Raw genomic sequence first — 11,737 nt, 5'->3', positions numbered from 1 at the left:
TCAAGGCCAGGGGACATGGCAGGAGTTCTTAGAAGTCAGGGGCCCAATTCCATCTCTGCCACTAAATCTTTCTGACCTCAGGCCAGACCCCTTCTTGGCACCGGCTGCTGACCTCTCAGGACCGTACACAAAGGATGCTGGTGTTCACAAGGTGGAGTGCCCCTGAGGAAGGGGTGTGGGAGAAGGGGCAGCCACAGTGGCCAAGTCTGCAGGCGGCTCACATGATGGTGCTAAGCCCGACTCCCTGCCGCCATCCCCTCCGTCCAGGGTAGTAAGGATGGCATGAGGTCATGCCTGGCAATCACGCTTCCTCCCAGCACTGAAATCCTGAGACTGTGAACACCAGGACACCTGGAGGGCAAGGCAGGGAGGCGTGGTGCTACTGTAGTAGACTGTGGACTGGGCCCTGGCCACTCCGGCTTAGGGTCCACCACACTTGGGTTAAAGGGCGGGAGGGACTAACTCTGTACCCCAAGGTGTCTCCCAGTTCAGATGCCCAGGGACCAGGCTCCACACGCAGCTGGGTGCTACCCAGTCCTCGTGGGGCGGACCTGCCCGAAAGCAACACTATGCCCTGCCGGGTGAAAAGGGCCCAGACACAAGGGCCCAAAAATGCATCACAGAACAAATATTACGATAATGTCAAGTTTTAATCTGCCAAATATACAAGTTGGACTTGTGGAGTATGTTTTGCCTGGGTGCTGCACAGTAAACAGAGATTTCTTGAAATGATCAATGGGGAGGGTTAAGAATGGGCCCTAGCACTGGCCAGAAGGGTGGGGATGGGTGGGGAAGGGCAGAGGGGACTTGCTGGGGACGAACCATGACCCTCAGGGACCCAAGGGCATGGGCTCCCAGACGACAGCCCCTCTGAGGGAGCACCCAGGCAACTCAGACCGGGGCTGGTTGTTGCAAACTTGTCGGCGGCTCCCCCCACACAATCAGCCCCTACCGTGCAACCTACAGGACAAATGGAAGCTCTTCTCACCCCACCTCCCAGGCACCCCCAACAAGAGTTCTGAATTCTAAAAACAGCAAAAACATTCGAATGGTTACATATGAAATGCTGTCCCGCATCTTTCTGTCTCAGAGAGCAGCCGCCCCTCCCCCCAGCCCTCCCCACCATTCCCCCAAACGATTTCTGTGCCAAGATGAAGAGGAGGCCCCAGGCTGCGGGGGGCTCCTTGCCGTGAGGGGCTGCGGCGGCGCCAGGACGGGGCAGGCGAGACTCGGCAGAGGGCCTGGCGGTGCGGCCGGATCCCTGATGCCTCCTCCCGCAGGCCGTGCTACTTATTCAGGGACAGCGACTGCATCCGTTTTCCCGACAAAGTCGCATCATCCTTTGCTGAGGGCAGGAAGGGAAGCGCAGGTGTTAAGGCGAAACCACACGGGATCCAAACACGCCCCCCACGCCCTGGGAGCGCAGCACCAGGGGGCTCGAAGACCACAGAAAACACTCTGGCCAGTGGGCTCAGCCGGTAGAGGAGGAACAGCCTCAGGGAGCAGAGGGTTCCTGCAGGAGCCACTGCGCCCTGGTGTCCAGACGTTCCCCTCACGTCCGGGTGGCTGCCCCAACACAGGCCCACCACACGACCTGCTGGGCAAAGAGGACTCTAACCCCACCCCCAAGCAGAACCCCGCAATTGCACCCTCTCCGTGTGGGGGCTGCAGCCTCAGCAACAACATGCTGAGGCCTTTCCAGCTTGGGGACTGTGAGGCCAGAGCTACCAGTGGAGAGCTGGGACAGCAGGCCATCGCCAGTGTGGGGACAACCCTGCGGCAGCCAGCTTCCCCCTTCTGGACTTCGGTTTCCTTGTGATTTGGTGAGGGGCAGGATAGCAGATCCCTAAGGGCTCTTGTGGTCCCACACGTACAAAGGATAGGTAAGAACAGGAGGAGGGAAGTCATGAGTCAAACGCTCCTATAAACCAGACCAACTCCCCACAGCTCCCGCCACCAACCTCTGACCCCACTGGAGGGAGAGCATGCGGGAAGAGGGTCAGATTTCATCCAGGTCTGCACGGTAAGGTCCAGCCCACCCTGGCCTACCCTCTCAAGCCCCTCAGGTGGACAGCGGTTACCCGAGGCAGCTCCCCGCACTCAACAAGGCACCAGATAACTTGGCGGGACGGTCCCACTTTCATAAGGTCTGCCCTAGCTGTATCCCCAAGGCTTCCACAGCTGCTGTGCTCCCTGTCTGAATCCTGGCTGCTGCTGGACCCTCCCAGCACCCTAGGACGTGGGGGGCAGGAACACCCACTTCCGCTGGCAGTGAAAAAGGCATGTGCATGTACACGCAGGCTGGGTCTCTACTCAACAACACACCCCCATCCCGTCCCACAACGAGGACAATGAAGTGCGGGGTTGGTGGCTTGCTTGGAACTGGTCAGGCAGCCACGCGAGCTCCGGACTTACCTTTCCTCTCTTCTTCTTTCTTTCTGGCGGCCTCTTCCCGCTGTTTCCGGATGATCGCCAGCCGGGCCAGGTCAGCTTTGGCTTGCTCTGTCTTCCCAGCTAAATGCATCTTCATGTAACGTTCTTTTGCTTTCTGCTTCTCGATTTCTTCTCTGTGTGGATAAAATGGTGTCAGACGGGACATCTTCCCCACCACTATCAGCTGAGCTGAATGTGGGAGCCAGAAGAGAAGCCAAGTCCTCAGGCCCGGGGCCCAAGTGAAGGCAGGCACCCTGGCTCCGTGTGCCCCCTCCACGATAGACATTCACCAAACAAGCAGAGGCAGAGGGCTGGACCTCTGACAGACAGACTTGAGGGGCTGGAGGAAGTTCGAGTGGTGCAGCAGCTTTCCCAGACAGACAGCAGAGGCTGGTGTGAGCTCGGCAGAGAGGAAACAATGCCCATGTTGGGGGGAAGGGAGGTGCTGACTAGGATCTGGTGTCCACAGTGAGAAAGGTGGACCAAACACCGAGTGAACAGTGTGTCCAAAGATGAGCAAGAGAAAGAAGGCACTGGAAATCACATTCTGAGGGCAGAGAAGGGAGTGGACCAAGGAGCCACAGATGGGAACCACGCCCACCCAATCACAGGTCAACAGAACACAGCAAGGTCTCAATCAGGGCAGCCCAGATGTGTAAGAGGCTGCCCTCCGGGGTGTGAGCCCCCACTAAGGAGGGTGTGGGAATGAGAGCTAGACTGCCACAGGACAAAGGTGTCAGTCACCAACCCACTAGGCAGAGAGAGAGGTGATGGTCATTAGCTTCCCTCTGAGGATCGTCCTCCAAGGCCCGAGATTCTGAACCGGAGTGGGCACACTTTTCACTGCGCAATTGGATGGTCCCACTAATGCCAGGTTCCTGGAAAAGCCAAATACTAGAGGAGGGAGCCGGGAAGTCCTGCCTAGCAGGAGCCCGAGGGAGGGACTTAGCCTCCCAGGGGCCTTCACAGCACACTGCACTGGCTAATAAGAAACAAAGCCTGGGACCTGGCCCGACAGGAGAGAAGGCCAGCCACCAGAAGTCAGATAAGCAGATGTCTTGCCCAGGAGACTCTGGAAAAACACATGCTACAGAGATGAGACTTGAATATCTCTTAGCTCAGCAGGTCCTACCCTGGGAGGTAGGTGCAGAGCCAGGAGCCTCTAAGCCAAGCAGTAGGAAGCCAACCTGGCGGGGGGCGGGGGGTGAGCAGTATGTCCAGGAGGCATCTGGGATGATGAGCAAGGCTATCCAAAGCTCTGCAAAGCCCCCTCAGTGAAGGCTGAGTGCCAGGAAGGAAGTTGGCCTTTATGGCTTTCACTCTACAACCTCAAAAAGCAGGGGTAACAAAAGCACCCCCTTTTTACTGGTGAGAGGGAACCTACTGGAAGGCTGGAATCCTTAGCAGCTTCTAATCACACCCTAAGCCCATGAGCCTTCCCTGTGGGGTTTTCATAGACCCCTCAGTCATCATGGAGTTAGCACAGGAAGACAGATTTAATCCTAGCAGCCCAGGAAGGAAAGAAAGCTAGGAGAGCTTTCCCTAAAGGACTTCAATCTCTGGTAAGGCCCTGACGTCAGCTGGTGCCCATCCAGAGTTAGGGTACTACTTGTCAAGAACGGCCGTGTGCAGAGCACTCCAGCACTGGACCGAGACCCTCACACAACCCAAGAGGAAGCTGTCTGCAGCTCCATTTCCACCTTGGACTTAAGGAGCAACCAGCAGACCTCTCCGCCCTGTGCTGTCTTCTACCTCACCCTGTGGCAGTGACACCACAGAAGGCGGGCCAACAATGGTCAGATCAGGCTGGGGTAAGGGAAGCGTCCATGGAGTAGGGCGCTCTGGAGAAAGGGACCATAGCAGAGCCCTCCGTATTCCTGGGCATTACTTCAAGTGCAACATTCAAGTCTGAATCTGTTGTTCTGTTTTTTCCCTGCTGGGTTCCTAATGGTGAGACAAAATTATTTTTGTGTTTTTGGACAAGTTTCTTTTTTTTTTTTTTTAAGATTTTATTTATTTATTTGTCAGAGAGAGAGAGGGAGAGAGAGCGAGCACAGGCAGACAGAATGGCAGGCAGAGGGAGAAGCAGGCTCCCTGCCGAGCAAGGGGCCCGATGTGGGACTCGATCCCAGGACGCTGGGACCATGACCTGAGCCGAAGGCAGCTGCTTAACCAACTGAGCCACCCAGGCCTTCCCTTTGGAGAAGTTTCTATAGAGCCTTTAGAGAATGAGATGAAACAAATCTAAAGGCTGAAGTTGGAGCCCCGACCCATCCACTGGGAACCTCAGAGCCCAGGAGGCAAGGGCAGGGGAACTGGGCCTCAAACACCCCCAAACCTCACCCCCCACCCCCAACACACCAGCCCCTGGTCCAAGGGCCCAGGTCCCAAGGCCCAGCAGTAGAAATTACCGTTCTCTCCTTGAAAGCTCCTTGGGCCCATCCAGGTCCAGTTGTGTGACCTTTTTGGTTGTCTGTGCCACCCGGTTAGGGTTCTCGATGTCAATGAGCCCTTCCACGCCTTTGCGCTTTTGCTAAGACAGGACAAGAACGTGGCTGTTGGAGACATCTGGTCTTGCAGAGCCCCTGAGGGCCACTCCCACAATCTCCCAAAAGCTCCCCCAGACAGGGACAAGCTCCTACTCCAGCCCTGTCCCAACACGATGCTCAGCCTGAGCCTCCTAGCAGGAACAGCACTCAGCAGACTTGCCAGCAGCCTGGGAGGTACGAGGACAGCGAGTGCACAGGACCGGAGCCCAACCTGTGCGGGGTCCCAGCAACTGGGGATTACTCTCTCTGTTTCACAGGTTACAGAACAGAGACACAGGACTAACTTGCCTAACGCCAACCAGGGAGTAGACAGCAGATGAGCTGAGAGTCCAAGCCCAACTCACAAGCTCTCAGCACACAGCACTATGTCCCCACTGCAAGCCCAGCAGCCCCCCCCCACCCGCAGCCCCCAGCAGCTTTCCATGGAATGCCACGGCTGACGGCCACAAGCGCGGCTGGATCCCTGCTGCAGGCCGGGCCAAGGGCGTCAGGACCCTTTCCAGCTCGCTTTCCAGCTGCTAGCCCTCCCCGCTGACGGGACCTAAGTGACTTGAGAATGAGCCATGAGATCAAAACGTATGGCATCGAGGAACCTGCCCCTTCTACCTCCCCTGGAGGAAGTTCAGCCAAGAGCTCAAGTCCTCAATGTAGCAGGTTGGGTGCAAGTTTCAGGCCCTATCAACCCACACTTTTCTCTTTAAGTGACCAAGGAGACAGTTTCCAAACAGTAACCAATCCGACACAGAGCTCCAGACACCAATGTCCAATCCAGCTACCTGCAAACGCCTCCACCTGCTTTGTGACATCGTGAAGTGAACGTGCCTCACGCACCCCGCTCCTTCCGACCATCCTTAGGCCACAGCCGTATGCCTCCTTCCCTCTGCAAACCCCAATGAACCCAACTCTTTTTTTTTTTTTTTTAAAGATTTTATTTATTTATTTGACAGAGAGAGATCACAAGTAGGCAGAGAGGCAGGCAGAGAGAGAGGAGAAAGCAGGCTCCCTGCTGAGCAGAGAGCCCGACGCGGGACTCGATCCCAGGACCCTGAGATCATGACCTGAGCCGAAGGCAGCGGCTTAACCCACTGAGCCATGCAGGCGCCCTGAACCCAACTCTTAAAACACGGTGTGAATCTGCCCACTTGTCTCCACTGCCACTGCCACCATCCCAACACCAGCCACAGCTTCTTGTCTGGAAACCCACTGCCATTTCCCTTATAACCTCAACACCCTACGATTTATTCTCTGCAGAGAAGACAAAACAACTTTTTTTTTTGGACAGAGAGAGAGATCACAAGGAAGCAGAGAGACAGGAAGGGGCAGTGGGGGAAGCAGGCTCCCTGCTGAGCAGAGAGCCGGATGCAGGGCTCGATTCCAGGACCCTGAGACCATGACCTGAGCTGAAGGCAGAGGCTTGACCCACTGAGCCACCCATGCGACCCCCAAACCACCTTTTAAAAGCAAATCTAGTCATCTTTCCCTCCCACTTCAAGGCCTCCACCAGCTGCCCCCCACCCACAACAGTGAAACCCAAACCCTTTCAAGCGCCACATGGGAGCTGCCCTTGCCAACCGCTCCTCGCTCCTCCCTAGCCACTCCTCTTCATATCCACGAAGGCACACCCCCAGCAGCCTCCTGCTGCTCCTGTTCCCACCCCAGGCCCTCTGAGCTTGCCAATCCAGCCGCCCTGACTGCTCTGCACGATAATTTTCACACGCCTGGCTCTAGCCTGTTTTTCAGATCTCAGTTTAAAAGCTGCGTCCTCACCACACACCACTTTGCTACTACTACTACTTCTTGTTCACAATACCCGCCACTACTTAAAATTGTTGTCTGTTTATTTCCTTTTTGTCTGTAACTCCCTATTAGAACATAAACCCTTAAGAGCAAGGACTCTGTCCACATCTACAACTAGAAATGGTAATCAACAAGCACTTGATCAACGTCTGCTGACTGAGTGAGTCCAAGTCCCAGGCCCCCGCCAAACGCAGTACCTGGTAATCGTCTTCTTCATCTTCACTCTCATCTGAGTCTAGGGATTTCTTCTCCTTTTTGGGGTCACCTGCAGCCCCATCTCCACCTTCTTCTTGCTCCTCTTCTTCCTGTTTCAGAAATGGACAACCTGCAAAATCAAAAATGCACAAACCCCCTAGACTGTGACCCCTGCTCCCACCACCTCCAGACTGTGGACCCAGAAACATTGAGCCCCCCAGAAGGCTGGGACCAAGTAGGACAAGGTCCTACTCTGCGACCCTGGCCCCTAGAAGGGGACCTGGGTCAGAGGCAGCCTATCTACTCGGCCCCACAGCCTGAAAACCCTTCTCGGTGAGAAGTTCATCTCCCAGGGTCAGGAAGACCCAGCTGGGGGCTGGAAACCACAGTCCCGCTCAGCGCCCCTCCTCCTTCCCCAGCTGCCACGTGCAGCTGCCAAATGGTACTTGCTTTCCTGGGCAAGTCCATCCCTGCTTTCCACTCCCACAGCCAGTGGCAGGCCAGCCACTCTGACCTGCCCATGCAGAGGCCTTGCTGCGCTGGCTTCCTAACACAACACCCAACATGCTGCTTCCTTCCACCTTTATTGCTTTCCCGCCAAAAATATGCCTAACAAAAACAGTAGGTCCTCCTGCCTTAGCACTGGCCCACACATTCTCCAAGGTCCTGCTTAGCTGCCAGCTCCTCCCTCAAGCCCTCCTCCCCTCTCCCCCAGCCACATGCGGCCCCTCCCTTCTAGGGGCTCCCAGGCACTTCACAGCTGCGTCACTCATCGTGCCTGACTGTGCTCTTTGTGGCCCTTATCCAGGCGGAGATCTAATGGTGTAGTCAGGGATGTGGACATCAACGATGATGAAAACATTCTATTTCCTGACAATAGACTGGAAAAAACACTGCAGGAACAGAGGAGAGTGAACTCCTAAGCTTGGACTAGAGGGGGAAGGGTGAAGACCGTCAGTGAGAGTCACAGAGGAGATGACGCTCAGCAAGGTCTGCAGAAACGAACAGTACTTTGCCTGCCGGGGGTGTAGGAAGATAGGGCATCATATCACGCTGGGTCTGGCAGAGGTCTGGCATGGCTAGAGCAAACCAACGGGGACTGCTGGGAGCCTGAGCCGTGGATGGGCTGAGGCTGGCGGAAGGACAGCTCCCAGAAGGCCGGAACACAGGACTGAGAACAGAGACCCACTAAGGCAATCACTGCTATAAGAACGAAGTTCTAATGGATTCACTCCAGAAGATGGCTCTCCTTTTCACTGGCGGCTGTTCTGGGACACCCGCCTGCTGTCCATGCCCCACCTCCACCCTGAATCTCAGGTGCTGACTTCTCCCTGGGAATAGGTGGTCTTTGCCTGGCCTCTTGGGACGCCACAGAGGCAAGGAACCACCGTGGGCCACTCCAGTGGCCTGAACAGGCACGTACTCACCCTGGCCTTCTGCTTCTCAGCCTGGAGCTGTGCGTCGATCTCCTCGGGGCTTGTGTACTGCCTTGCCCGGCCTTTGTGGCCTCCCTTTCTCCCTGTACAATGATTGGCAGTTTAGGAAGTGGGATGGCATCGGCTTCCTGGAAGGCTGCAGGCCCCAGGGCGCTGTGTCCTGCTTGAGGTGCTCTCATCAGAGGCTGCAGAGACCTCCCCCACCCCCAACCCCTCACCAAGCATCACCCAAACCTACACTCTCCTACTTTCACACCTTCAAAAGAGGCAACACGTGACCACCCGAGGCCGCTCCAAACTGTGTGCTGCAGGTAGCTTCCTACAAATAAGACCTGGGGGGAGGCTACGGGGGAGGGCACACTGCACGTAAAAACTGGCCAACTCTCCTGGACCCTTAGAATCCAAACACCGAAATGCAGTCAGAACATGTAACCCTCACATCCCTGCTATGACTACAGGGGTTTTTACTTGCAAATGTTCTGTCACAGCCAGGTACTCATCTGATCCTCAGAATAAACCTATGAGGAGTGACAGCTGGTCCCATTCTACAGACAAGACACTTAAGATTCAAATCTCAGCTCTACCACTTGCTCGCTTTGGGCAGGTACTTAACCTCTTGAGTCTCTGTTTCTCCATGTGGGTCCTTATCTCCTAGAGTTGTCAGGAGAAAAAAACTGTTAACTTAGTAAATCTTCTGGAACAGTGCCCAGCACTGGATAAGCACTACAGAAAGGTATGCTAGGTTTGTTACTTTTCTAACAAAGTATTTTGGCAGGAGGAAAAAAAACAAAGCCACTGACCACATCAGTGATTCACTGTAAACATCACAGAATATAATAAAACTTAGGTGAACTCCAGGTTCACCTAAATGGTATGGTAGAAAGAAAAAACCCAAAACCTATGGGAAACTTTCTTTTGCTTAGAGCAGGACGCACAGCTGGGAAAGTTAAAAGTTGAAAATGAAGCCGACTACCTTCTAACAGTTAAAAATGTAACTGTAAATTAAAGCTCATCTGAGATTATCAGCTTTACAGTCGACCCTCTTGCATCAGGACAAGAGACTGACCCTGCTAAAGCCACCAGCCAGTTTTACAGCAGGATGGCACCTGCTCTGGTGGTCCTGAAGGATGTTGACGTGGTTGTGGCCTCATCCATCCCCTCTTCTAGAAGCTTCGGCCCAGCTGATTTCCAGTGTCTCACCAAGTGCAGAGAATTTGTAATTAGTCAGCCAGAGCTTCTCTGGACTCCAGAGACAGTAGCACAACTACCCACCTCCTACTTCCTAGACAGCAGCTGCAGAGCCATAATTGGGCAGCTAAAGACCACAACCACCCATTTTTAATGACTACCTGGGTTCCCAGGGGTGTCTCAGTCTATGCCCATGAAAAGTCCTATTGTGAAAGAGCAAGCTTGCCGTTAAAAAAACCCAACACCCTTTCTTGCCCTCTTAATATTCCAGGCAGTACTCACAACTCAAAACTGGCTACTGTAGGCTCTCATCCCACACACCTGGTTAGGGGAAACTGACCTTAGTCTGGCCTACCATAACTCTTATTAAAAGCTCTCCCTGCCTTTAAAAAAATGTTTCACGTTTACACAATGCCAACAAGAGTGCATTCTTTTCCCTCAGGGAATTTTACACTTGAAAATTTTAAAAGGCCTTTCCTTTGCTTTTCAAGCAAATCAACACAAGCAAGAAATGTACATCTTATCTGCCATGAAGCTTTTCACAAGCCAAAGATCAAGTCGCTTAACCAAGATATTCAGGATTTTCTAATTGTAATCTCCAACCCTGGCTCAAAGTGTCTATGAAACAGGATCCTTAGAACCAGAATTCTGGACCCCGAAGGGTTCATTCAGCACCCTCCTTTTGCAGAACACAGGAATGAGAAAAATGGAAGAGATGTGGCTCTTCCTACCACAGATGAAATCGGTAGGGAGGGGAGTTTAAATGGATTCAGCTCTGTAAACCCCAATATCTCTGCAAGTAAAAATCAGGAAGTCATTTAGGTTTGAAAAAACTCCAAGTAGATTTCCTGTGGGCAGAAGCATCTTAACCAACATGACACATGAGCTACCACTATTAACCGAACATCTGTTCTGTGCCAGGAGTTAGCCAGGCACTTGGAGTGCTCTATTTTTTTATGACCTCTGTATCTCCAGCTCCAAGAGAAGGGTTATGGGCCAGGTGCTTCAGATGAGAAAAACAGGCTGGAACTACGTGATTTCTTCCAGGCCATGAGGTTAGACAGTGACACAGCCAGACTTCAACTCAAAAACTTCTGACTTTTAGGGAGAAGAGAATGAAGGACTGGTCTACCCTGGATCCTCTATTTTCCTGGCCAAGAAACTGACAAAACCCTACAAATCATGCTTAATGGGCACTTAACGACCGCCCCGCGCTGTAATGCGCACTCCACGTGGATTACCTTGTTCAAGCCTCCCACCAGTACTATGAGGTAGGTACAAACGTAAGCTCGGTTTGCAAAATGAGAAAACCCGGACAGAGAGAGATGAAGCGACTGGCTCAAAAGCACACATGAAGCCACTACCGAATAGGGGCAGTCCAAACCAGCTCTGCCATGCTCGAGAACATCAAGTTAGTTCTCGTTAGTCAGGCCCGGCTCGCCCAGAGCTCGAGAGGGCCCACGTTTTACGCGCAAGGCAGACGGGCCCGGCACAGGCGCGGGACGCGGTGACTCAGTCCCCGGCCAGCCTTGAAACGGGAGGAAACTCCAGATCCCCCAAGCCAAGAGAAGGGCGCCCAAACCCGGCCTTCCGTGTCGCCGAGGACTCGGAGCCTCCGAGTCTCCCCAGACCCACGAAAGAGCGGCTCGTGGCCACTCCGGTCCTCAGTTTCTCCAACCGGACAACTGGGCGTCGAGGCCCAAACCTGGCCCTCAGCCGGCGCGGACGTTCTCCCTCTACGCCACTCTCCGAGACGCCCGCGGGCTGAATGAACAGCGGGAGCGGGACTCCGGCAGCCCCTCGAGGCCCGCGGGCCACGCGCGCTCGCCCCTCACCTCCTTTAGGCATCGCGGCTCCAGCAGCTGCGGCGGCGGCGGCGCCTCGAACTGACACCGGAACCGGAAACACCTCGGCCTCGACTTCTTCCGCCCGGCCCAGTTTTCTCGGCGCTTGGCCGCCGCCGCCGCCGCCGCCGCGAGGGCTGGGGACCTCAGGGATGCCGGCGCACGGAGACTGTCCCGCGCGTCGCCTGAGTCCAGGCTCGCTTGCCCGCTGCCCAGGCAACAGAGCCTCCGGTCCCCCCCGGTCCCGGGAGACGCGTGAGCCTGCCAGTCCCCCCGCGGGATGCAAAGGCAAAAG

The 11,737-nt window shown here is 54.8% G+C and overlaps 1 protein-coding gene across 1 annotated transcript; it reads right to left on the bottom strand.

Moving 5' to 3' along the window:
* Nucleotides 1-631: 631 nt before the first annotated feature.
* On the bottom strand, nt 632-11,586 carry PDAP1 (PDGFA associated protein 1). The gene is made up of 6 exons (XM_004774943.3): nt 11,434-11,586; nt 8,402-8,493; nt 6,977-7,084; nt 4,845-4,966; nt 2,416-2,567; nt 632-1,345 (listed from the first exon to the last, which is right to left on the bottom strand). The coding sequence occupies exons 1-6, from the start codon at nt 11,444-11,446 to the stop codon at nt 1,287-1,289; spliced, it is 546 nt and encodes a 181-aa protein (XP_004775000.1). The 5' UTR covers nt 11,447-11,586; the 3' UTR covers nt 632-1,286.
* Between the last annotated feature and the right edge of the window lie 151 nt (nt 11,587-11,737).

This window comes from Mustela putorius, unplaced genomic scaffold, assembly GCF_011764305.1.
Source record: "Mustela putorius furo isolate JIRA1106 unplaced genomic scaffold, ASM1176430v1.1 tig00000139_pilon_pilon_pilon, whole genome shotgun sequence".
Lineage (NCBI taxonomy): Eukaryota > Metazoa > Chordata > Mammalia > Carnivora > Mustelidae > Mustela > Mustela putorius.
Note: the sequence above shows the minus strand (reverse complement) of the source record. Positions and strands in the feature narration are given on the sequence as shown.

What these genes read in the sequence shown, in the direction of transcription:
- PDAP1 (XM_004774943.3), bottom strand. An exon ending in GAGCTTTCAAGGAGAGAACG is followed by an intron (nt 2,568 to 4,844) that starts GTAATTTCTACT and finishes TTATCCACACAG; the next exon opens with AGAAGAAATCGAGAAGCAGA. An exon ending in GAAAGAAGAAGAGAGGAAAG is followed by an intron (nt 1,346 to 2,415) that starts GTAAGTCCGGAG and finishes TCCTGCCCTCAG; the next exon opens with CAAAGGATGATGCGACTTTG.